The sequence below is a fragment of the Saccopteryx bilineata genome, chromosome 5 (genome assembly GCF_036850765.1).
Source record: "Saccopteryx bilineata isolate mSacBil1 chromosome 5, mSacBil1_pri_phased_curated, whole genome shotgun sequence".
NCBI lineage: Eukaryota > Metazoa > Chordata > Mammalia > Chiroptera > Emballonuridae > Saccopteryx > Saccopteryx bilineata.
This window is the reverse complement of record NC_089494.1, coordinates 15662093-15689357: the sequence shown is the minus strand read 5'-3', so window position 1 is coordinate 15689357 and position 27265 is coordinate 15662093. Positions and strand designations below refer to the sequence as shown.

Here is a 27265-nt window from a genome sequence, read left to right as displayed (position 1 = left end):
CTCATTGAAATAAAGGTTACTCTGGTTTGCCTAAATAAAGCTCAGAAGTCTTAGTGTAAAGCAAATGTGATGAAATAAATGACACAATTACTCTTAAAAAAAAAAAATCTAGTAAGATAGCAGCTGTGAGCCTGAAGCTGGTTCCTCTTTCTTTAATGACAAATTAGCACCAAACAGACTTTCTCTCTGAGGTGATCAAAGGCACTGAAACTTGTCTCACCCTGTGGGTCCCTGCCCATCAACCTCTTAAGACCTCATATGCTATCAGCAGTGTCGGAATCCGGAATCCGATTCCAAGAAGGGGCATCCCCTGGCAAGGGGTCTGTCTCTAGGATCCCTCCTGCCATCAGCATTACGTGGCTCTCAGAAGCCAGAAGCAGCCCCTTAACTTTGCAGGTAAGGGAGTCCTATCTGTTTTGCTTTCTTGGACTGCTGGTGCAGTGTGGCAAGATTATTTTGGGGGTGGGGTACCACTTACCACCTTTCACTCGTACTCTCACTAAAAGCATGGGCCAGGCTTTTATCTGTGCTACCTGTCTCCTCTCTCTTCAACAGTTCTTGTCCCATTTAAACATCTGTGGTCGAACATGACAGAGCACACGCAGGAGAACCAGGTGAGTGTGCACCAGCCCCGGCAAAACCTGTCAACTACCTGGCTCCAGGCAGCCTTTGCCGTGACAGCTTTATGGCTGATACTAAAGCAGAATCGATAGAGGGGCAAGGGGTTGACATTTCATTTTCTAAAAAGTGATCCATTGAGGACCAATCACTGAGCAGTGTTTATCAGCCTTGGGAAGTGACATTTTTTTTTCTTTTTTTTTAATGGGGAAGCAGGGACAGGAATCATCGCTGGGTAACTCGACAAGCTCAATTCTCTAAGGTAGGGACTTGTAATTGGAAATCCGATGCACCCTGCTATCAATCCTGCCTTAAATAATAAATGATCAATAAAAGCAGAAAGGGAATTAAGTCATCAGGCTTGCGACTCTATTTTCTAGAGCTATGGCTTTTAATAAACTTGTCTTCCTGCATGCATTACCTTTTCCTTTCTTTTTATTCAAACAGAGCCTCCAAGAGAAACTTATAATGAGGTGACTTATTTCTAACTACTCTGGTTGGACTGTTATATTCAGGGCAACTTAAATATTTTTGGAAAAAGGTAAATCTAGAGGAAAGTTGGACTAGAACTAGAAAATGCTTGCAGCCAACATGGGAGGGAAGGTCAAGACACAAGAAGAGACCCGCTTTCTGCAAACAAGTGCTGTTTGTCCCAGGTGGTTCTGAGCATCACATAAAATCAAATGGCGACGGACACGAAAGAAGCCTGTCCTGACTGACTTCCCAAATCGATGCTAGGGAAGACGAGCACACTGGAAATTCCCACTCTGTTCAGGCCAGCTGAAGTTTCCAAAGGCTGAAACATACCATTACATAGGATGTCCAGGCCTGCATATATGTATGTGTGCATTATCACAACAAGGATAGGGTTTGCGGTAGATTCAGCATCTTCAAAATAAAACTCGCTGCTCTGTCTGATCAAACTCAGCTAATTACAGATTTTGCACCAAAAAGACATAACAGGATGTCAAACATAGGTGCCCACACACCATGAGTGACCATAATTGATCTCTATATATTCGAACATTTTGGAAAGTGAAGGTGGAGACATGATACTAATAAATATATGTGACAACTGGGACCATATCCAGGCAAAGTCTGATATACAATCATCTCCTTAATTACAAGGCATCACCATAGTGAAGGGAAGGCATGGTGGCTTGCCCAGACCATGGAAGCAGCCAGAGGCATATTTGTGACATCAGTGAGATCACCAACAGAAGAGGCAGAGAGAGGTAATGAATAGCAGCCCGAGAGCCGAGCATGGCTATCGGGGGTCCCAGCGAACCTTCGCCACTGGGACACTGGAATGACTCTGGACGAAGCACTACATTTTTCTGCGTACCCTTTTCCTCATCCACAATGTGAAAACGTTTATATACTGTGCATTTTTGAGTGTGCCTGTGCATGTTAATCCCCCCCCAACCACCGAAAGCCTCACCTGTGAAACAGTTGATGGGACAGGGGTGAAGGTCAGAGGAGGGCAGCTCCTCTCGCAGGAGAACACGTGGGCACCCGTGAGGAAGACCAGCTGTCCCCACCCACCCCCACTCCTCCAGCAGTTCCAGGCAGCCCTCCTCAGTAGCTGGAGGCCACAACAATAGGAAGAACTGCTTCAAAGGAGCATGCTGCCAAACCATCTCTAGTTCTTTCTTCTCTAGATTGTTTTTAAAGTATCAAGTTAGATTATCAAATTGTAGGGAATTATTAATCTACTGCGTTAGATGTTTCCAAGGACAATGCTGTACCCACCCTGTGCTCAAGGGGTGTTGTCTGGAAATGCCAAGGCGCCTACTGTGAGCCCTATTGTCTACGGGGCCTATCAAAACCCTCCCATCAATAACGCCCTCAGGCGAATATTATTACCCCTGTTTTATGAAAGGAAAACAAAGACCCAAAGAGGTTACGTAATTTAGCTGACAAATGGCAGAGTACAAATTTTGGTCCCAAGTTTTATATGGCTTTTCCTTTTTTTGCCTTTGGCAGTAAGTCCAGGCTTAAGAGACATATAAATGTCACACCTTGCAGCTTAGAGTATCTAGAAATCTCCCACTGGCTTGCTTTTTAGGTCGGTTTCCTGGAATTAGCTGGGTCTTTCCAAGCTCTCCACTCTGAGAGCTGCCGCCACTACCACCACCGCCACGGGGTCCAGCCGGCAGCCCCAGGAGGGGTGTGGGGAGATCAAAGCAAAGAGAAGGGGACTTGAGATGCAAATGTCGTGTTTATAATGCTAATCAAAGTCTCAGCTTTGTGTGGAGGGGACAAAAAGCTCCCTCATAAAAAGTGGGAAGGGAGGGGGGCTTCGGCAGGCGGCTTCTGGTGCTTACCTCCTGCTGATGACAAAGGCAGCGATGAGAATGACCACGAGCACCACGCTGCCGGAGACGGAGACCAGCAGGACGGTGGAGTTGGCCCCATCTCCAATGATCCGGGAAGGCACTGGCAATGACAAGGCACACAAGGATCACCTCTGGGAAGGTCCTAAGGGTAGCACATCTGACTGGGTCACGGGTTTCAAACTTCTGAAGCCCTTCAGCATGCTCACAGCCTCGTTAAGTATTCACGCGACAGCGTTTCTGAGGCAGCCCTAATGAGACAAGGGCATCCTTTCCATAATTGTATGCAGAAGCTCAACCAGAAGATTCTTATTAAACCCCATGGTAAACATTACCACTCAGTTATTTGTTCCTTCTTTTTCTTTCCATTGTCAGTCCAAATACTTACAATAAAAATCTGCTGCAGTCCTTAGTAGGGGATTTCAGAAAGAACAAGCAATTTTGAATGTTCCTCTCCCTCCCAAATCTATCAAAAACCTGTAAGGCAACTTCCTCCTTGAAGGCTTCCAGAGTAATCACAAAGAATGTCAAACCCTTTTGGATTCAATTCTGGAATACTGTCTCTTCTGCTTTTTATTATTTTTTATTTTGTTGTTTTTAATCTTATTTTATTTAATAATGTGCGGTTAAAATGACTTCCTAGGACTGATGTTGAAAAGTTTGCTCCACTATCTTCTAATCAGGTAGCCTGAATTTTGTTAACTCAATTACGGAGGTGGAGATAACTTATGCAACCTGCTTATTGATGGGTATGCTTTCAGTTAACGGTTTTGATTCAATCAACCTGTTGGTCTGACTCACAATGTTGAAAGAGTTGATATATTTGTCCAAAAAGGTTTAAAAAAAAACTGGTTTGACTTTAGTTAAAAAGATTTCTAGAAATAAATAAGAAAGAAAAATTGGCCCCTTCTCTAATCTTACCAGAAGGAAGATTTCCTATCTTATTTTAAGATAGCTATGCAACTATCCATTGGTTTAGCGGTCTCATTTCTCATAGGTTATAGAATGCTGAAAACAAGAGAAAAAATAGACATTTTTTCAATCACATGAAAAAGCAGGCTAGCTAATATTATTTTAAAATGCTCTTCTCTAAATAGCATGAGGTTTTCTAAGTTTGAGGCACTGTTCATCACAACAAAATGTATGCCTAACCAAATATTATGTATGGCTCCTTGGATTTTGTTGGAATCGGTCTTGCCCTGACTGGTAAAAAGAACCCCAGAACTAGTTACCTGTGTTGGTTGTGACCTCGAGGGGCTCACTGAAGTCTCCATAGCCAGCTGCTGTCCTGGCTCGAACATGGAAAACATAGGAAGTCAGAGGATTCAGACCTTTGATATCTGTGTTCCTGGAAGCTGTCCGAACAATCCGATAACTTCGCTCATTCTGATCCTACAAATGGAAAGAGAAAATAGAAGAAAATGGCAAAGTGAATCCTCCACTTATTCCAGGCACCAAATTAAAGAAGCCAAGCCAGTCTACTAAGAAGTTAAAAGAAAATGAAGATTGACAAACTCTTTAATGTTAGAAGTACTTTTATTACTTCTTAGACATTGAAATTCTTGTCTGATCACTGCTGACACTGAGCATATTCAGATCTTAACTCATAATCTTTTTTGGAAAGAACATTAGATGATAGTTGGTGGCTTTTCTCATTCCACAGCCAGGAATTTAACAGAAAGAACTGTAGAAAGGTCCCTTGCCTTTTCTACTTTCTGTCTAGAAAATGTCAAAAATGTTGTAATCTGGTTTCAATGAAAAAGATCTTGTCCCTTTTCTGCTTTTAATAAGGGAGCGACTAAATGATTATCTTTAAAAAAGAAAGAGAAGACAATTGTTCATTTTCTAGGCAACCTTAATGCAAATAGGTCTCTTCAGAATTCTGTCCTCTAAGAGAGACAAGTTATTTGTAAAAATAATGCCTTTCTATAACTTTAAGAAGCAGAAGAATGAACATTTTCTTCCCTGATTTTCTAATAAAAGTCATCGAAAGCCACACCTTGATTCTGAACAGCAGTGATCTGCTCAAACAGATCATTATTTTGACTTTTATGAGTCACTCTCCTGATAAAAGGTTTATATATTAGAACTAGCTATCTTGATGTCTATTACTAGAAAGGAAAAAGATGGGTATATAAGAATGCATTTATTTTTTTCTTGTTTTTTTTTTTTAAGATAACCAACTTAATACATACGGTTTATTATTTGATTTGATTAGAAAGCAAAATACATTTAGCTTTGAGATTTACTGTAACTCCAGAATTTATAACTAGCCATAATCTAGACATAAAAGAAGAAAAGGAGACAGGGAGGGGAAATAGGAGGGTGGAAAAGAAAGAAAAGGAAAGAAAGGAAGAGAGGGAGAAACCTTGATCATTCAAGTAATACCTTCTCATAATACTTGACTTCATACTCCAAGATCACCCCATTGGGCCGGTCTGGTTCTAGCCAAGCTAGAGCAACACTGTATCTGGTAACTTCTTTAGCCTGGACCAAAGCAATGGATGATGGTGCTGTTGGGGGGGAGGGGGGGAGGCGAAAAAAAAAAAATCAAGAACAGTTAACTTCAGGGGAAAAAAATTAGTGGTGTTGGTCAATAATTTCATCTTACTTAAGGGAAGTGTGGTGGGGTAGAGCAAAAACAAACAACAAACAAATCAGGAATAAAGAAAAGTATGAAGAATTTTCTTCCTTTCCTCCCAGTCCCTATTTCACTCTCCCCGTGTACAAAAGTATACCACACACCATTTTTTATTATCTTCTCCAGTACCATTTTGTACGTGTTTTGTCTTAGTAGAACAATAATCTCTGAAGTCAAAGTCTGGTAGGTCTACAGGCCGACAGCGTCACGCCCCCAGCACGTGTAACCATTCCTCAGAAAAGGCTGTAGGTACAGAGGACGCTGTCTGCTTCTGATTTTCTACAAGCCATGAAAGCCTTCGGAAGATTTCCTTTTAAGCTCAGTGAAACTGCCTCTCATCCTACTTGAGTGTCATCTTACTGGTCTTTAATTTTATACAAGCAAGAGGATTTGCAACTCTTCCAAGGGTACTGGAGAGAATGTCCTAGGCAAACAATTTACATACTTTCCAATATAAATAAAAGTACTGCTTAATTACAGCGAAGGTTTCCAGTTTGAGCAGAACCACGCAAATAACGAAAACACAAAGCAACGATGGTCTCTCTGAACATATATGGTGGTTTGCGACGATTTCACAAGAGTTGAAATAGTGCTTCGGCCTGCTGAGTAGCAAACCTTCCTGCCACAGAGAAAGACACAAGAGCAGTCCTCCGCGGGGAGTGCTGTCAGAGGTGGGGAGGAGGACCACAGTGGAGATGCATTAACCAGACTGACTAATGCTTGCTTCTCTGCTGTGGTGGTCACAAGCTCCAGCCAGCTGTCGTTAACTCCACAGTGACTGACGACGGTACAAATGTGCCATCTCCAGGGAAAAGAGGAAGCAGTCATGAAATCTGCAGTCTTATCAAAAGAAGCTTGTCTGTAGAGATGAGAGATCTTTCTACATTGAATATATATGCTTGCGGGAACCCAAATGGTCAAACTACACGAAAATGTCCATTGAGGAACAACAAGGTAGTGTTGGGTCTTCTTGCTGCTCTTCTGTGAAATACACACACACACACACACACACACACATACACATACACATACACACACACACACACAGATACACATACACATACACACACACACACACACACACACACACACACACCTGCCAAATCCTAACTTGAGGCATAAAGAAAATAAACTGTCACTGAAAGCCAAGGGGGCTAGCTTCAAACCCACTTGACCACATCTGACAGGTATATTGATGGCAAGAAAAAGGACAGACACACCACAGTCGTGCACACTTCTCCAGCTAAAGCCAGTGCAGCAGGGAGCACCTCTTGGAGGTGGGCATTTGACAGCCCAGCATCTCTGTTAAGGGTGCCTCGAGATAGTTACACATATACTGTACACACTTCTTTCTTTCTCTCTCTCTTTCTCTCTCTCTCTCTCTCTCTCTCTCTCTCAAAGCAATTCCAGATTGGATCTCTGGAGTAAACACTACTGAAAGATACAGTGGATACACATGTCCCCCATCAAAGGCAACCCCAAGGTTACTAATGCCAAACTGGATGAACAGTGCTGCACGCAGCAGACATATGGAAGCCACTGAACATCTGAAGAAAATGAAAAACGGAAATGTGCTCATTAGCCATGCGCGTGCACACACACACGCACGCATGCACACACACACACACACACACTCCCTATTTCTCTTTTTTTACTGGTCGACACACAGCCATTGTCCAACAGAACGCATGATGTGACTTTCTGAAATACAGAGTTAGCAAGGAAGCTAAGGAGGCTGCCAGGCGGTGAGGAGCCGTTTCACTCCAGGTAATAAATATATTGCCTAACAGAACACGTTAGCATACGCTCCATAAAAAGGGACTCTCGAATCTCTGATGCTGAGAATTGGGAAGTGAAAGAGAAAAGCAGGGCTGTTAGAAAGAAACCAGGAGGGAAGAAAATCATGAAGTTATAAAATGAACTTTCTCTCAGCAATGGTCTGGGTCAGATCCTGGTAATCAACAGATTTTTCTGAAAAGAACTGCCTGGCAGCCCTCGGAGTGCTCTGATTAAGATGATTTCTCTCCGGTTAGGTTATCACTCAGCTCCTGCATGTGGGAAATGAATCCTACTTCCAGTTTCCGTTTCGAAGTTGAAGCAGGGGTGCCTCTGTGCCTGCTCCAAGGTAACCTGAGCTCAACCGAAGTGCTCCACAAATTTCAGGTGGGGAGCTAACTATAAGATAGTCTTAGCTAAAAGACTTATTTCTAATGCAGCCCTCTTTGGAAAATCTGTATGCACGACTGTGGATAGAAACCAACAGAGTGCCCGCCAACTCAGCTGTCATAAAAATGGAGGAAAATGGGGTTAAAGAGGAAATGGGATTATTATTATTATTATTATTTGTATTTCGTATTTTTCAGAAGTAAGAAACTGGGAGGCAGGCAGACAGACTTCCGCATGTACCCGACCAGGATCCACCCAGAATGCCCACCAGGGGGCGATGCTCTGCCCATCTGGGGTGTTGCTCTGTTGAGGCCGGAGCCATTCTAGCACCTGAGGCGGAGGCCATGGAGCCACCCTCAGCGCTGGGACCAACTTGGCTCCAGTGGAGCCTTGGCTATGGGGGGGGGGGAGTACAGGGGTGGGGGGGAGACAGAGAGAAAAGAGAGAGGGAAGGGTGGAGAAGCAGATAGGCGCTTGTCTTGTGTGCCCTGATGGGGAATCGAACCAGGGACTTCCATACACCGGGCCAACGCTCTACTACTGAGCCAGCCAGTCAGGGTGGGATATATATTCTTAATTCACAGAAAGATTCTGTTGTGTGGTTGTAAAGTCTGAGTTCTTGCTGAACAGATGTTTTGCAACAGAGCATTATTATCAGGTCATAGTGACAAAAGCAATCCACGACCAAGTGAGATTGAGGAGCACACTTAAAATAAGCCACCATGTTGTAGTGTAACATGACAGTCACTTCTCCCCATGGAAGAGAACTTCTCACCTTCTCTGACATGAAGAACACCCACATTCAGGAAAAGCTGGGCTCTGACACACTATCACTGTGGAGAGAATGGGGTGTCTGGCTATGCTGCACATTAGAAGCCACATAAGGGTTCTTTTCTCGCCTTTCTTACTAGGCTTCCAACACACCCTCCAACTCCACATCTGGAAGCCATCCGCCTACTGTATATGACTGCCTGTGGCTCATCTCCCTAGATGAGGTTTTTGGCAACGGCATTTCTCAACAGGATTTCTCTACCCCAGTAGTTCCCAAGAATCACTTTTCTCATGTCACCCACATAATTAATTGCTGCCACAGCCTTCTGCATCATGTACTTAAATTGATACACTATATTACTTCGAGAGAAATATCTTGAAAGGAAGCATCTCATTACCGTTATCACTTTCAACAATGGCTAGTAACTATAAAAATGGAAATAACATCTAAGTCAAACAATACTACCAGTGTTTGCTGGATACTCTTGCCTCTCCGTGCTTTGCCAAAAACACAGATAAGTCAGTCTGAGAGATTTAAAAAGGAACTAACTTTCATACAGGGCAAGTCATTATCATGTAACTTTCCATCTCTGGCTCTTCCCTAAAAGCATCTGTGATGCCCGCAATGGGATGTTCCCAAACTTTGGTAAGCACTTCCAAACCCTACTCCACCTTGAAATATTCTGGATCCCAAATCTAGGGTTCTGCCCCTTGTTAATAGAATTAGAAACAATAGGCTGATAAAATAACAGGTTGAACGCTTGTCCCAAATATGTGGTTCCATAAGAGCTGTGACAAATCACTGCCTTAATTCAAAAGAGGGTTTCTAGCCCTGGCCAGATAGTTCCGCCAGTTGGAGCATCATGCAGGAGTGCAGAGGTTGTTGGGCTGATCCCTGGTCGGGGCACATACAGAAACAGATCAATGTTCCTATCTCTCTCTCTCTCTCTTTCCCTTCCTCTCTCACTGAAATCAATATAAAAAATTAAAAAAATAATAAAAATAAAGAAAAAGAGGGCTTCTAATTTATAGTGGGAATTTTGATCAACGTGAAAAGACCAGGCAGAAGCTCGCCTCTCGCTTCTGTGTGAGAGAAGAGAACACATCCTGAACCTTAGAGAGGCAGGGTTCTTTTGCTGCATGGACTCATCCACTAAGCATACTCTTAATGAGCACCCCTGGACAAGGCAAAGAAGGGGGAGGGCAAATGGAGAGGTGCTGACCTCAACCCTTGGTATCAAATTAAGTACCATTTTATCCTTTAGATTCTTCTCAACTAAAAAAGAAAAAAAAAAGCATGGAGAAATATTTATAATAATCTCGCAGGGCAGACTTTTTTTTTTTTTTTTTCCTGAAGCTGGAAACAGGGAGAGACAGGCAGACAGACTCCCGCATGCGCCCGACCGGGATCCACCCGGCACTCTGCCCCTCCTGGGCATCGCTCTGCCGGGACCAGAGCCACTCTAGCGCCTGGGGCAGAGGCCAAGGAGCCATCCCCAGCGCCCGGGCCATCTTTGCTCCAATGGAGCCTTGGCTGCGGGAGGGGAAGAGAGAGACAGAGAGGAAGGAGGGGGGGGGAGGGTGGAGAAGCAATTGGGCGCTTCTCCTATGTGCCCTGGCTGGGAATCGAACCCGGGTCCCCCGCACGCCAGGCTGACGTTCTACTGCTGAGCCAACCGGCCAGGGCCTCCAGACCTTCTTTAATGTCAAGTTAGAAGGCTCAGTCTAAAATACTCAAAAGGAGACAGTCTCTGTGAACCCTCTTACCCAACTTTTCTCGTGGTGGCAAAAAGTAAGAGGTGGGTGCTTCCTCACCCTACTGGGTCTTTAGATACGCTGCGCACCTGCTTCAGAGTCAGCGGAAAAGCCGAGAGGAAGCCAAGGGCTGATGGTGTCCTTCCCGAAAGAAAGAGATGTGTCTTAGACTGAAGAGTGTTCCTATTACCCAGACTTCCTTCATAAAAGAGATGTTAGCTCTAAGGAAAGTTTTGTGCTTGTGGACATAAAGCAGGCATTCTTCAATGGCTAGAGTTTTTGCATAACACATAAGAAGAAGTGGTCATGACAGTTGATAGTGATATGGTTAAACAAAGGGGACTGGTAGATGCAAAACTCACAAAGACGAAAACTACTAAAGGGTAAGTTTCTTTAAAAATATTTCAATTAGGTTCTAAATTTTCAAAGTTTTTGAAGCAGAATTTTCAGTGGCCAAGAGATGTCCATGCTTAGCTGAATAAAGACAGTGACTGAGACAAGAAGCCAGACAGGGAGAAACACAGCATGGATTGCAGGAAGAACCACGGATCGGAAGAGTTCTGGTAGACGGCGAGGTTGGGGCATATGGTCGAGATTAGCAGGGACAAACAGGCGGCAGAAAAGGAAAGAGGAAGGCTGAGTGGGGGTGCACTCCGCAAATATGACTGGGTTTCTCAGGAAATCACAGGTACCCTGGTCCTGAGAGGGCAGAGTGTTTGTCCAGGACATGTGAAATGAGGCAAAGGTGAAAATATACTGCTCACAGAAATTAGGGGATATTTTAAAATCGATATCAGGTGGTAAAAAAAAAAAAGAAGCATTCTATTTTTTTTTTAATTAAACAAGATCATCAGAAAAGCAAACGACAAGTAAAAGAAAGTTGTTGGGTTATGCAAATAAGGTGCAAAACCAACTTTTATTTCATTGGTGAAAATGCACCATACAAAAGGCTGACAGTACTGGAGTGTCTGCACGTTCCCTGATCCCCTCATTTTTGTGAGCAGTATATATATTTGATCCAGGCTCAGGGCAGATAGCTCTGTTGGTTAAAACATCATCCCAATACGCCAAGGTTATGGGTTCAATCCCTGAGCAGGGCAAATGCAAGACTCAACCAATGAATGCATAAATATGTAAAACAACAAATTGATGTTTCTCTCTGTCTCTCTCTCTCTTTCTCTTTCCCTCCTTTCCTCTTTCTCTTTAAAAATCAATTGGAAAAAAGTATAACTTTTCTTTAAAAAAAAGAAAGAAAATATATTTGATCCCCATACTTTACTTACTCATTGAAAATAAGAGATACATTTTAAAAGGATTTTAGATAAAATTCCAGGTTTGATATTTACTAGTTGCCATCTTGGACAAGTCACTCATATTTCCTAGCCTCAGTTCTTCCACTTGTCAAACACTGTTCCTCCCAGATACAAGCATGTGAGTTATCAGACGTGCCTTCCTTGGGGGGGGGGCGGCTTTTGCTTGTTCATCTGTGTATTCTCACTAATATCATGTCTGGCACATAGTAGGTGCTGAATAAACTGTCAAATGAAAGAAACAGAACTAAATGTTAAAATAGAACTAAAATGTTCTCCATAAACAGAAAGAAGGTTTTCTAAATATAAAGTACCAGAAATAAGTCTCCCCTGTTACAGATGAAACTGTTTCCGATGACCTTTTGTGGGTTTGGTTTTGCTATTCAGGTTAACTAAGATCTCTACAATTAGGAGCGAAGCAAATGACGATTCTAATTAGAAATGGAGTCTATGTTTTCTACGAGATATATGACACTTCTGAACTTTTCCTAACATGTACCCTGTAAGATGTCATTCAAGGGTAAGTTTACACTCAGACTAATTCCTCTGCACTTGTTACAGGCATGTGTGGCACAGCTCTTTGTGGTTGAATAAGGCTGACAATCCTCTCTGTATCTGGGGAGCATATGCCAATAGTTCTCCTGACTTTCTAACACAAGAGGATGCAGTGGTGTTGAGATCCCCCACCCCCATATCATAATCCTAAATCCAGAAAGAGTCATAGGCATCCCCCTTGTTTTATAATTCTCTGACACCATGAATTTCTCCAAAGATGCACTAGCATAATAAACTAAGTCACTGTCAGGAGATGCTGTTAGCTACTACAAGAGTCCTCGAAATTCCCCTAAAGAGTCAAGAGCCCTCCAAAGCCACGGGCAGAGCAGCAAAATTAAATATGTGGAACAGACCACCTCCAAATACCCACTGGAAACGAGTAACACGGTAGCAAAACACCATTCTTTAAAGATGGGGCATAAACAAAAGAGGATAAAAGGAAAAATTCCCCAAATCTTGGATGTCGAATTATTTAAGCTTTCTACTAGGCAAGCCAAGATAAACTCCTCTCTTCTCCAAGTGATTCTCAATTCAAAACCCTACACGTCCCCGAGAAACGGGGGACTCTTCTGAATCGAGCCGCCGTTTGCTGCAAGCCTGTGGCTGGCTGCCTTTAGGTGGAGAGCAGACCACAGTGCATCCAGAAGGCACATGTGGGTTTTATCTCTCGGTGTGTGTGTTTTGATAAACAGAACCAGCACGGAATAGGGGCTGGATCATGACTTTCTCACAGTGGCCCATTTCACTACGAAGCATTACAGAAGACGCTTTGATGTCAAACAGAGGTGACTTCTTTTAAGAAAATGGTAAATTTAACTTTCTTTGGTTAAAAGCTCAGCAGTTCTCCTCGCTCCTCACTGGCACAAATGCTGTAATTTTCTTTTATTCACTTCCTCAATGACTTGCCATTAAACACCTACAAGTCATTTTACGGCAGCAGTTTGGCACTTGTGACACCCAAATCGAATGGAGAAGAGAAAAAAAGAGATGGGGAGAAAAGAAAGGGAGGACAGAGTCTCTCCAAACCTTCACTTGTGGGCCATCAGGCTATTTTCTGGGGTCCAGAATCACAAGCAGTAAATTACAAAGAGTTTGGAGGAATTTGAGGGGGGTGAATTCGCAGAAACAGACTGCATTTCACTACTGGCTCAGATCAGACGGATGGACGGAATAAGGAAGGAAGGAAAATGATGCAAAGAAAGGTGTCCAGCCTGTGGGCAAGGAAGAGTGGAAAAGCCCTTTATGGAAGTCAAGGAGCCGAAAGTGTGGAAGGATGTCAGTGGTACACAGGGCCCGCGTTTGGAGGGAAGATGCCTTCTTAACCACAGCAGGGTTCCCTAAGTCCCCTCCCCAGGACCCGGATTTAAACAGATGGTGTTTACTCGAGGGGATCTTGCACTGATAGGAAAAATAAACCCACAGTTTATACATCTCTCTGCTTCATGCAATGAGCACATTTAAATTTAATTACTTGGGGCTTAAGGTGGTTTCTCTTCCCCCTTTCTTTCCATTCCAACTCCAGGGCTCCGACTTTCTCTTTATCAAAAGGTTTGTGCATTTTAAGATGCTGTCAAGCATCAAAATTAAATGCTTCAGAGCACTAATGATATTCTTGTGATTAAGGGTTTTGCGTCGCGGAGATGCTAAGAACTTTGGTGCTAATATTAATTGCTTTCTTCTACATCCTGCCAAAGGGAGGGAAGGATTTCCCTGAGCTCCATACTACCTATGGCACCAAAGAGCACCAAGTCCACCCCCCCCCACACACACACAATTATCACTACTGTACTTTATAGGACCCGACAGCATACAGAGGGCTTTCATATACCCACGAGCTCATTTGCACCACATTCAATAAGCGGACTTAGCCTTCTGCTATTTTTTAGGTAAAACTCATTCAACGACCCAACCCCCACTCAGCCTCCTTGGACTTGTTACTGCTGTTGAAACAACGCAGTTCCCTGCCAACAGCTTCGGGTGGCCAGGCGGCCAATAATAAACCGAAGCACATCTTCACAGGAAGTGAAATGGTTAAAACAAATCAACCGACAAACAATACGTGTGGAAAATTTTGATTGCTCCAAAATGGATACGGAATTGTTTTCCTTCAACAAAAGGCCTAGAACCAAATTTTTAATTCAAATCTTTATGAGACTTGGAATTAAAATGAAGTTCATTTATATTGAAATATGAAAATTTTAGTATTAATTAAGCTTATACTTAAAAATGTATGAGGCATGCATTTTTCTCCCTCATACACGAATGTCCAATGTTGGTACGCACAGAGTCTATTTTAAACAAAGACTGTAATATAAAACTGGGCACAGTAACACGTACTGAAGGGTGACAGCTAACCTGTGTTCCCAGTGTTTGTTGTTCAGAATCTGATTCTGGGACCCTGAGGATGCTTGAACTAAGTGATTCAAGAGTAAGACTTTATACACCATTTAATTGAAATTCTTACTTTACTTATTTTTCCCCAAGAAATGTGTAGCAGATTGTTTTAGACAAATTCTTTACAGAGAGCTATTAACTACATTTTAAATAATGTTCCTCTTAGCCTTTATGTTAAATGTTTGCCTAAGGAAGCTGACGGTATTGGGACTGGCCTCCTGAGCTAACTGTCCAAAGATGTGATCTCCCTTCCCATAAATGACTCTTCCTGGGGTGGAGCCTCTAAGACATAGACTATATTTCCCAGAACCCTTTGCATGTAGTACAGCACATGTGACTGAGTTCTGAGCCATAGAATGTGAGTTGAAGTGATTGCTCTTCTAGTCCTGATGCATAAGAAAGCTCCCTTGGGACCCTCCATCCTCTCTAGCCCACAACCTGCCAGCTGGTGCCGAGTCCCATCTTGGAAGCCTCTCATCAACCCTCCCCTCAACACCTCTAACTGGATTCAAGTTGATCAAAAAATAACTTTCAAATGTATTAACCTAGTAACTGACATTTATGGTTACCACAAATACTCCTTTGGGGAAAGCAATGAGTAAAAATGCTCATTCAGCAAAAATGAGGCCTGTTCCTATAATAATATTTGCATATAATAACAAACTAAAATCAGGTGTAGCAGTATTGTGGCCTACAGAAGACTGAGCTTTGGTTTAAAGTGCCTGAATGGCCTTCAGTTTCCCTCTTAGAAACCCCAGGTCCAGTGAGCAGATACCCACTCATTCGTAACATTGCTGCCCTGAGGTCAACAATACAGGAACCAGCTGAGCAACTTTGCAGGGACACAGTCTCGGCCACCAGTCTTCTAATACATGAGGAATTTGGCAGAATCACACAATATTGGACTAAACTATTTACTGGGCTAACATACAGGCTGAGCTCGTTTCAGTGTTAAATGGGAAAAGACAGTGGGGCTCTCAAAATGGCTTGGTTGAGTTTCCTTTTATGAGTTTGTGTAGTCCTTATTGCACAGTTAACAGCTTACGCAGTTGAAAACTTGGGGGATATGAATCAGAGCTAAACAGAAAAGAGTGAGCAAAAAGTCGCTATTGGCCTCCTCTGCAAGGCATTTCCACTAACGTAAAATCATTTAATCCTTTCAACTCTCTGAAGTAGCGATAATTACCATGTTTGATTTCATATTTGGAAACTCACGCAACACCAAGAAGTTAAATAATTGAGTCAACGCTAAAGAATTTTAACTCAAGTTTGCTTAACTCAAAAATATGTGACCCTCCCTCCATTTATTTCATGTCTATAACAACATACACACTGAACTAGCATTTATGGAGTAATGGCTCTGTGTCAGGCATCACTATCAATATCTAGCATGGATTAATTTATATGACCCTCACAAAAACCCTATGAGGCAGAACTACTAGTATTTCTATTTTATAGCTCAACAAGATAAGGTACAGAGCGTTTGAATAACTTGCTTCAAGTTACAGCTTGTCAGTGGTGAGTTCCAAAGTCAGGTCCTACAGCCCACATTTGCAACCACTGATCTATGTATAAAAAGCCTCTAGTCTCTCCTCTCAATGATACCAGTTAGAGTCTTAAAGGTTAAATGGCTTGGTTCTCCCACATGGTAAACAGCAGCATCAGTAACAGAGCAAACGTAAGGGCTGCCATGTGTCAGTACAGGGCTATCTGTGTATACACTCTTGGTGGCTGGAAACCTAGCAGTAAATCAGACACGATCACTGTTCATAGATAATACTTAAAGGTTTTGATGATGAATCACCTCCTATTAGAACCACCTAAAGAACTACAAAGAGGATCATCTAAAATTAAAAAATTCAATCACAAAATAAAATAGTAGTTGGAGCTAGAGAATAAGGAAGAGGCACAAAGAAAGCTTCTGGAAGGTGGGCAATATTATATTATACTCCATGACCTGGTGTTTGCCTTAATAACTGCTTGACTATACGCATGAACCTTGCCCGCTTGTCTGATACATATATATTTCACAATAAAGGTATTAAAAACAAATGAAAATATTAACTAGGAGTGTTAAAAATTATTTTAGAAAGACCATCCAAAATCTTTAATACCCTGGGTATATAGCTCTGAAGGTACCAATGAAAGATCAGAATTTTCATAAATTAGGGCTTTCTATGGTGAACATATTTAATCATGATGCTCAATACCTGAGCTGTACAGCAATCCCTGCTCCCTGTAGTGAAGAAAATTCATTAAAGTCCCGTTTTATTTTTTTTAAATAGCTAGTCTCTTGAGTTAGTGTTACTACATGTTTAGCCAGACCATCAATTGTAGAATTAAAAGCGAGTGGCAGTTCAACTGAAAACCAAGAGCCACGTGCCCAGGAATGAAGTGGGGACGATTTAAGAAGTACCCACGTGTCCCTGACGCAGCACAAGTGTGTCTTCTGTTTTGTCTGAGAGCTGCTTGCTTTACTGTCTGCTCGCTCCCTAAGAAACCTGTTGCCAGGCTCTGACAAGGAGAGCCTAACCCCGGCCAACAGAAACGGGGCAGGGATCCAGTGTGTACTTCCTGTTAAATAATAATACAGTTCCGAGCAAACAGGAAAACAAGCCTTTCCCACTGGAAGGCAATTTGTAAGGATTAGCCTGAACAAGACAACTGCTCGAAGATAATAAAATGGGGTCCAGCCAGCAACCACAGAAAAATGAAATAAATATATATATATTTTCTCTGAATGCCTCTAGGAAGAGGAATCTTCTCTCATTGTGCCTCAGTATATTGAAAAGTAGCTAGTATTAAGTCTTCATTGAAGTTATTTTACATGTGTCTGAGTGAGACAGGACGAAGAGAGGGTCTGCGACCAACAGTGCCTTCCTGAAATAATCTAGAATATGAAGTATGGTGTGAAGGCAAGTTCTTTCCCCCTGAGCAGAAGTACCCGTGCAGGGGAGCGGAATAAGGTTATGGCTGTTCTTTAAACTGTGAACTCTGCTGGAGAGCTTCAGGCATTCCAAATCTGGAAAATAAAGGCTGTGCTCTGGGCTTAAGGTCCTCTTTGTTACTCAGACAGCTGCTAATCGCCCTGCTGTGTGAGGAACCCAGCGACAATGCTGTAACATTTAGCTTCCTGACATCCAAAGCGTCTAGATCGGTCCCCAATTAAAGATGTATTAATCACAGAGACTCTAAAAGCCTGGATGATAGATGCGCCCGGTAAATCTCTGCTTCTTGCCTTTTACTTTCACACTCAGGTTGCTACATTTACAGGCAGAAATGCTTAAGAGCCTACTCCAGAAACTGACCGATCAAAAAGCCTTGTTCATTACTTTCTAGGAGATGCTTGACAATTTCCTACCCTGGAAAAGCCTTTCGAAAAGAGGTAAGGCATTGATCATTCCGCTAAAAGAACCTGTCTGCTTCAATAAATAGACCCCACGTGGCTGTTGTCATCTTTACTTTTTAAGTGTGATAACTAATTTAAGAGTGTGGTTTTGCCATTGACTACAAGGACACCCAAATCATCCATGCAGTAAAAAACAAAAAACAAAAAACTATTAAGTAAACCTGGGAAACTTCAGGGGACAAAATATTAATCATACTAATATGCTACCAATAATCTCCACCAAGGCAAGCCATCACCTTCAGGACATGTCCCCAGGTGAGAGTGAGTAAAGGTGTGCTTTATTCTAAAGTCACATGCCTGGAACAACAAAACAGTACCTCCAACTGAAGTTCCTTCAAGTCCATATTTTAAAATTTATGTTAATAAAAGAGTCTCAAAGTTAGTTTTTCACATTGGTCTCCATTTTACAAGGGCGTTGAAAATAGCCTTATTAAATCCTCCATCAAAGAGTATCACTCATAACTTATTCATAGCTATGACCTGGTAATCAACCCCAAAACAAAGAAAAAAATTATAAAATAAAAGCAGATAGCCTGACTGATATTATCATAGAAGCCCAGAATCCAATTTTCTCCCCTCCCGTATATAATTTTCACAGAAGGCATCTAATCACAGTAACACAAAATGAAGCAAAAAGCCTCAACCTGTGACGCTTATGTAACCTCAGAAAAGCAGCATTAGCCATTCTAAGCAATTGAAAATCTTTTGAAATTAGATTTCTTTCTTCCTTTCTTGTTAATTTCTGAGGCTAATGGAACCCATGACGGACAGGACAATATTTGCAAGGTGCCAGCTCAAGGTGCCGAGTTCCTTGGCTTTCAATGGAACCTGAATAATCCCTTATCATGAATAACTCTTTCCCCATCACCATAACAGAGATGGGCCACCGTCTTCTGAGTTGAAAGACGAGGAAGTCAATTAGTGTCACTTACGATGTGAACACCTGTCGACTAAGACCTGGACCAAGCCCAATTCCATTACTGTAGCCACTCGGTGGCTGCCAGATGGTCGGGTCTTGGACCACTTATGATGGAGTCCAGATTCAAGGAAGTGACCTAAAGACAGAAAGGTCCAGAGTCCCATTAGTCATCTCCTAGCCATCCAATTCCCCATCACGTATCCAGGTGGAACAGGATAGCTACTTTCCCTAATGGTCATTTAAAAAGACCAGGTGAGCAGCCCCCAAACAGTCACGGTATCCATAAACTGAGGATACAAGCTACTTAACTTGTAAGCACTTTCAGCGGCCACTGTAATTGTTATCTCGAAAAACTACTTTTGAGTTACTCAATTTTTCTTATTTCATTTTGAAATGCATAAGCAGAATAGAAGGGGGAAACCAGAAATGAAGAATGTCTGACAAAGAATAAACTGGAACATGAAATGAGAGGCTGCAGATGAACACGGACAGGTTGGGATAGGTAGAGGGAGCATCTCAATATAATGTTAGTTGCAAATCTATGTGTTCTACGCGACTCAGGATTTTTCCCAGTTCCAATGTTGCTTGGCTTAAAAAATAATGACTAAAAATGTTGAGCAGTGATGGCCACGAATGATAAAGTAGAATGTTATGAGTGGAAGACATGAGGAGAGTGAGAGAGCCACCATTTGGCTGAAGCAGACTCTCCCTTTTAATCCCAGTTCGGTTCCACTGCAAAGAAGTCTGGGAAAGCTCCAAACATAAGGTATCAAAATATTTAGGGGACCATCGAATGCGGAGAAGCTGGGTTTTAGTACTACCTAAGGAAGCCTTCGCTTTATTTGTAGCCAAGTATTTCCTGTCTATAGTTTCTTCCTTACTGCGTAGACGAGCACAAAGGAGTGGCTGGTGAGTGGAGGGAAGAGATAGAAAGACCTCTGGGTTAAACAGCAACCAGCACATCTCGAAAATGCTTCATATACAAATGGTCACCACATGCTAGGCTCTCAAGAATGTGGCCATGAAATGATACTTTTGCAGGCCTCCTATTTGAAACTCGATCTTTTTGGCAATTCTCTTAAAAGCTATGATAGAGGTTAGGAGAAGGAGCATAATTTATGACTAGGGATTTTAAGCTTGGGAATTTGCAGCCATAGGATTATTATTTTTTTTGTATTTGGGGTATCAGCCAGATACATAAATTGTCTGTGCCAGATCCTTTAAACTCCTATAGGCATTGTAAGACCGAGGCCGAAACAACAGAGCTAGTAAATTGTAAAATATTATTAAAGCCAATAGATGTCTCCAACTGGATCTGTGTTTGAGAATTTTGTAGTCATGAAGAATAACAAAGAATGTATTAGGAAAGTGATAACCTTTTAGGACTTGGTTGGGTTTTGTTTTGTTTTGTTTTTAACTAGGAGGTTCACAATGTCTCCCTGGGGCCTCTCTTGAACACAACTTGGTGAAGTGTGAAATTCAGTATTAACTGGCTCCACCCAGGAGGCAATCTGTAAATACCAGAAGGACCTCAGAGAAACATCTCAGGTAGAAATAGTTCCTCAGTATGGGCTCCAAGAGGACACTGGAGCAGGGCTTCAGCACCCAATGGGCAGTTTTATAGAAGTATTTTGTGTGTTTTCTGAAACAGGAAGGCAGCAAGAGGTGGAGAAAAGGAGAAAATGCCACCATCCAAAGAACATATAAGTCAAAGTCATACCCTTAAGGAGTTAACAGTGAGATTTAAGGGGCCTCCTCGCATCTAGCGTTCTTCCTACACAATACATTTTACATTGTATAAAGATTCTTTAACTACTGTACCAGCTTCTTAGAGCCCCACCTGGATTAGCTGACTACTCAGCATTGGCGTCTACACTAAGGTCTGTGCACACAATGTGTGGTTTTTTAAATTCTATGGCCATTGTTCCTGGTTAGAAAATGATACTCTACATTTCTACAAGGGAGAGATTTGACTAATGTTTTGTACTCCTTACTTTTAATGGAAAACGAAGCAACTAGAATCCCAGTTACATACTGTAATGACAATTCCTCTCCTGTTTTAAATGGGAAGACATAAGATAATGTTAGCTCTAAGAATTCCAAAGCCAAAAGCCTCCTCTTAGAAGTTTCCTAAAATCACACTCTCCTGGATCCCTGTAGAACCAGGATTAGATTCAGGGGAATTCCACCCCGGGAAGAGCTCCACCAGCAACTCTTAGAATCCTCTGCAATTTTCATATTTAAAAAACAGAAAGTCCTTGGCCCTGGCTGGTTGGCTCAGTGGTAGAGTGTTGGCCTGGCATGCAGGAGTGTCGGGTTCGATTCCTGGCCAGGGCACACAGGAGAAGTGCCCATCTGCTTCTCCACCCCTCCCCCTCTCCTTCCTCTCTGTCTCTCTCTTCCCCTCCTGCAGCCAAGGCTCCATTGGAACAAAGTTGGCCTAGGCACTGAGGATGGCTCCATGGCCTCTGCCTCAGGTGCTAGAATGGCTCTGGTTGCAACAGAGCGACGCCCCAGATGGGCGGAGCATCGCCCCCTGGTGGGCATGCTGGATAGATCCCCGTCGGGGGCATGCGGGAGTCTGTCTGACTGCCTCCTCATTTCCAGCTTCAGAAAAATATAACAAAAACAAAAAACAAAAAAACCAGAAAGTCCTTGATTAGCTTGGAGACTGGAAGGAGCACTTGATTAAGTGCTCAGCCTGTTGCATATTCAAAATCACTGTCTGTGTGTTGTGACCCAGGTCTTGATAAAGGAACATGGAGGAATTTGTGCTCTCATCCACCTTCACACTTATTATGCTCAAAATACACACTAATTATGCTAAAAAAAAATAGGGTTGATTCAGAAGGCAGATTTACAGCTTTCAGTATGTTATCTAGACAACACCAACTCCCCAGGGAGCCATTGTGAACTTGCCCCTTTCAGGGTTTGTTCTAAGGGATGGATCTTGTCCAAGTTCGTTACACACAATGAACCTGTTGGTGGTAGGTCCCTAGTTAGCACCCACTGAGAAGCTGAAGCTACATATTTAAGTCCTGTTTGTAGGCACTGGTCACTGACAGAATTTCCTAAATATGATGTATTTTTTAATAACCTACTTCCAGCCTTCATCAAAGAGGTTTTTTGACAGTGAGAACCAAACTGCCTGAGAAATTCATGGACATAGATTATAATTTGGAAGATGTCAGGCAAAAGGAAGTGGCCCACCCTTCTTCTTCTTCTTCTTCTGTCCTCCTCTCCTTCCAAGAGTGATAGCAAAATAGAACAAGCATGTCAAATCACACCATTTCACCCATGAGATAGTTTAAATAGATTACGTTTTAGAAAGGAGCCCTTGTGCTTTGTCATAACAAAAAAACAAAAGACGGTCAGAAAGGCCACAGTAAAGTTCCGTCAGGGTGGACGGACCAATTTTTCAGAACAGAGAAAGAAGAAATTGAATAGAAGATTTGTTTCCTGAGCTATGTGTCTATACCGGCAGCCATTTTGCTGACTGTTCAGCCCGATTCCCACAGCACTCTGGGTACTGACTTCTGCGTGTGGGACCAAATAATTAGTGACATTTCCCATTGAGAGCCACAACATTCACCAGGCAGGAGACCACACTGATGTCTGGCATCGCTCTCTTCTTCTGTTATTTCAGTTTTGAGGCAGCCTAGGAAAAATTTTTCATTCCTTTGGCACAGAAAATAATGGAAACTCTCTCTCTCTCTCTCTCTCTTTCTCTCTCTCTCTCTCTGTGTGTGTGTGTGTGTGTGTGTGTGTGTGTGTGTGTTGGGACAAAAGGTAGACACTAGGGGAAGACTCACTTAAAAAGAGATATCTTTAATGCTGCTGGATAGAGCTAAGTCTTGCTTCTCCCTGATAGATTACAATACAAAACAAAACAAAATAATACAAATCTCTACCTGACAACAACACGCGAATACCCTCTTCCTGTCTCCCCACATGAAAACAAGCACAGGGATGCCAACATTCAGAGAAAGCTCTGTATATTGGGGTGACAGGACCAGCATTTTAATTAATGCCTGTAGATTTACGACCTCTCAATGCAGGATCCATCCTGCAGCCTGGCTCTTGGTTTTCCTGGTGTTTCAAGGAAAAAAAACTCTTTTAAAGACATCAGTAGGGGGTTAATGGAAGCTTTGATAAAGTTTCTCTGGATCTTTTTATTGATGCTCAATTGCAAACTGCAGTCTAGAGTCTCTTCTGGTTCCTCTGAGGAGCCCGTAATTAATTTAGCCAGTTGGAGTGACAGCTAGACAATTTAGAAGCCCCTCTAAAGCCTTTGCTCGCCTTGCCCTGCTCATTTTTCATCTCAGTCGGGTACTTATTTCTCAAATCCCTTGATGGCTTCCCCAGAGGGCGTAAGAGTTGGCAGCAGCCTTCGAAGTAACAAGCACAACTCTGAGACATAAAAAACAAAAAAAACAAATCAGAATTAGACTGTCAAGTGTTTAGAGTGAATGTTGCCGAATGGGGTCTCCCTTTCTCCCAAATGAACGTGTGTGCATATTTATGTAGGAGTGAGGAGGAAGAAAGAGTCAGGAAAAATAGCGTTCCCCGTCCTGGGTGTATAAATAAAACTTTCACTCTTCCGGAGTGAAATATTCTCATCTTGAAAAGAAACGCAACCCATTTTTGATTTATATACAATAATTACCGCTGGGCTCTAAAGACATTTGTCTGCGCTGCTCAGTCAACCTTGAAGCTGGATAATTTAGCAGGTCCTTTTGGAAGGCTTTTATTTCTTTCTCCGCGCCAGGATGAGTGGCACCCACTCCGAATACAAATTCACCAACCCCTGGTGCCACACGCCAGAAGCCGTACCATCGTTATCTGCATAGGTTTCTATTATCCTTCATTATGATCATAATCAGTGAAAACGCAGAATAATTATAAGGGTGGTAACAATATTCCATAAACAGAAAAATGACTTGACGTAGAATGCTAGAATCAAGAGACCATTCCCTTTTAAAAACTGTACGTGTTTTTGAAATCTACGTTTCTTAGGCGTGGTGAACGGTACCCGGAGCCCTTGGCTGGATGAGAGCTGTCAATGAGAAAACCACAGCCGCGCCTCTCTGAAGCCCACTGTGTGTTTACTCAGGCGCAGAAAGGACTTTCAAGCTGGCTTCTACTTAAGAGAACTGTCTCAGCAATTACCCGCCAACTCGAGTTGGCCCTTGAACAATATAAGGGAGGTTAGGAGAGCTGGCCACCCCTTCCCCCCAGTCAAAAATCCACTTGTAACTTATGACTCCTCCAGACTTAACTAATAGCCTACAATTTGTCAGAAGTCTTACCAATAACATATGTGTATGTTATACATATTATAGACTGTGTTCTTACAATAAAGTTAGCTAGAAAAAATGTTACTAAGAATGTCATAAGAAAGAAAAGATATATCTGTATAGAATTCACGGGAGGAAAAATTCTCATATAAGTGGACCCATGCAGCCCACACTTGTGTGGTTTGAGTCAGCGGTTCTGAGAACGCACAACTTTTCAACAAAACCTCTCACCGGAGTCGCTTTACAATTTGTTTGACAGGTTTTTAAATGTCTTTAGAAAGATTTCTAACTTAGAGGTTTCACTAATTTAATCACATGTTTTTCCTTGAAATTTCTTAGGAGTAAGAAAATAAATAACATGATTTAATTGAGTTCAAGGGCCAATGAGGAATCATCTCAGTGAGGAGACACGGAAAAGGACAGTCCACATTACGTATTATTTAAAAAATAAAACTACTGCCAGCATCTCGGAACCAAACAACAGTGAGTGCTAAGAGTACAGGATTTGCAGAGGATCAGAGCGCTGCCTTATCAGAAAGGCAAGCATGCTCCCTGGGTGCGCTGACCCGGCCTGGGGAGGAAAGAGGTGGTACAAGAGAGCAAAGGCATGTCTGAAATCCTCATGTTTCCTGTGAAGTCTTGTTCACATACTCAAAACCTCTAAAATATTGGGGGGGGGTTGCCAAATATCAAAATTGTTTCAACCATAAGTAACCTAAATGTTGGTCTACCGTGTCCTCTGCTGAGCCGTCTCTGACCCATGACAGCGACAGTCCATCAACTTTTCAACCTCCTTTTGACTGGCCTCTTTCTCGGTTTCTGATCCCTCTCCAAAGCTCTGGTCTTCATTTGATGGATGCAATTTTGTGGTTTCCTTATTTTTAATTAAATTTATTTGGGTGACATTGGTTGATAAAATTATATAGGCTTCAAGTGTACAATTCCATACTATATCACCCATATATTGTATTGTGTGTTCACCACCCTAAGTCAAGTCTCCTTCCGTCACCATTTATCCCGCTTCACCCTCTTCTACCTCACCTGACCCCCCTTTTTCCCCTTGTAATCACCGTACTGTTGTTGGTGTCTTGAAATCACCCCAACATTGCCTAAGCTTCAGACTTCACAAAACGTGGAGTCACCGGCCTCCTGCGCATTATCTAACTGTTGCTCTAAGACGCTTCCCTTTCTCTCACCATCCCCTTGAAGCTTTCCTCTTACTGTCTAGAGAAGACAGGTAGCAATTATGCCCAGTAGGGATGAGAAGTCCCACTGTTCTCCATTATCTCACTCAAATAACATAATAGGTCTAATTAAGAGATGGCAGAGAGGGAGAGAATGGGCACTTCCCAGTTGAGCAGTAAAAGACAGTATGCCTCCCGCACTTGGTTATTTTCTTTTCTCTACTCATTTATGTTGGTTATATTAAATTTATCATTTCTTAAGAGAGCTCACTGAGTGTTTCCACTGTACATAAACGGGCTAAGCAACAGAGAGGTACCGAACATCTCCATGTGCCGTGTGGGGCATCACAACGTGGTGTCCTGTCACGTCACTCTCATCCTGCTATTTCCTGGCAGTTTTTAAGCATCGTCTATCCTAGAGAATCAGGCAAGCAGCACTCATTCAGATGATGGCAAAGCAACTTGGGGTATTCCCAGAGGGCCCTTTACAAACTATCTGTGCCCTGAGAACCCACAAGAGCACTAGGTCCCCAGCCCAGAGCAGGGGAACCATGCCACAACCGCTGAATGATAGAACCCTTAGAAAGTGGACATTGCTATAAAGTCACAGGTTCTGGTTTTTAAACATATCACTCGAGCAGAGTTTCTCACTCTTGGTACTACAGAAATTTCAAACCAGATAATTCTCTATTGGGTGGTGGAGGCTGTCCTGAGTATTATAGGATGTTGAGCAGTATCCCTGGACTTGACGCACTAGATGCCATAGCACTTGCCCTTCTCCCAACGGGGACAACCAGAAGTGTCCCCAGACATTTTTCTGGGGAGGGGTCTGAAATAACTATACTAGATGTATAGCTAGCTTACTGTTTTTCCCTTTGAAGTAAATACTTTGTTTGGCGGGGTGAGGTTTAAACAGGTGAAGGGAAGGCAGGATTCAGATGCATTCTGATAATTCTGTAGAAGCAGTTTTGCAATTTCTCTCACTCTTTGACTTGCCTTTAGAGCCAGTTTCTGAACATCACAGGGAGATAAACTTACTTCTTCATGCTCATAGTTCGTGACTGTGTTTTTGGAATCACAGAATTTTAGGGCTGGAAAAGATCTTAGAGATCAGCTACATTCAAATAATTATGTAATCCATCAACTATTTGAACTCCTGCAAACTCAGAGTTTTCAAGATGTTTTTTACTAGGACACCTCAGCTGAGCTAAAGAGAGACTAGCAGATGTGTTTCACTGGGAAATACCTGGAATAGTGTCACATGCAAAATAAAATTCAAAAATCACTGCCCTTGGGTGCAATTCCTGGTAACCATAGAACACCAGCCATGGTGGTTCATAATGATTTCAAATAACACAGCCTAAGGAATGGTCCAGCCCCATAGCTGGAAGGTGGGTGGGGGGCGGACCAGGCGTGCTTTGTCAAAATGGGCCCAGGGATATTAAGATCCGCTGGCGGTCATCATGGCATTTTTAGCAAAAATATTCAGAGTTCTGTTGCTTGGCCAGGAAAACCTTGTTTCATTTATACCATGTTTCTCTCTGCCAGTGACACATTCTGCATGTATCTGCCTGAGATGGTCCACTTCAGGAAGAGTAAACCGAAGGGAAGCCGTCGAGAAAACGAAACACCCAGCGGTCTGCTTATTCGTTTTCCATAAAGGTGGTTAGCAGAGCCACCTCCTCCTAAATAAGAGGCAGAACAGTTTGTTGGAGGGTAGACGATGGAGACAGGAGGGAGGAGTTTCCAAGTGGAATCTCACTCTTCCTTTTGGGACTGTAGTGTCGGGAAGTAATTCCAAGGAGGGCCTCCGTTCTCCTGGTCTGATGTTTCCCTACAGGGCAACTTCAGCCAGAGCTCCCAGCTCTCACCCTCTTCCCACCTCTCCTTCCCTGCGCTTGCCATAGAAG

General features: G+C 42.6%; 1 protein-coding gene across 2 annotated transcripts in view; it reads right to left on the bottom strand.

Moving 5' to 3' along the window:
- The window catches only part of EPHA4 (EPH receptor A4), a 146369-nt gene that overhangs the window by 30444 nt on the left and 88660 nt on the right, over positions 1-27265 (bottom strand). For both annotated transcript variants that reach the window (XM_066279216.1, XM_066279215.1), the window contains exons 6-8: positions 5343-5467; positions 4187-4346; positions 2946-3057 (exon numbers count right to left, since the gene is read on the bottom strand). In XM_066279216.1, the coding sequence (XP_066135313.1) occupies positions 2946-3057; positions 4187-4346; positions 5343-5467 (397 nt within the window). The remainder of the gene's footprint in view (positions 1-2945; positions 3058-4186; positions 4347-5342; positions 5468-27265) is intronic.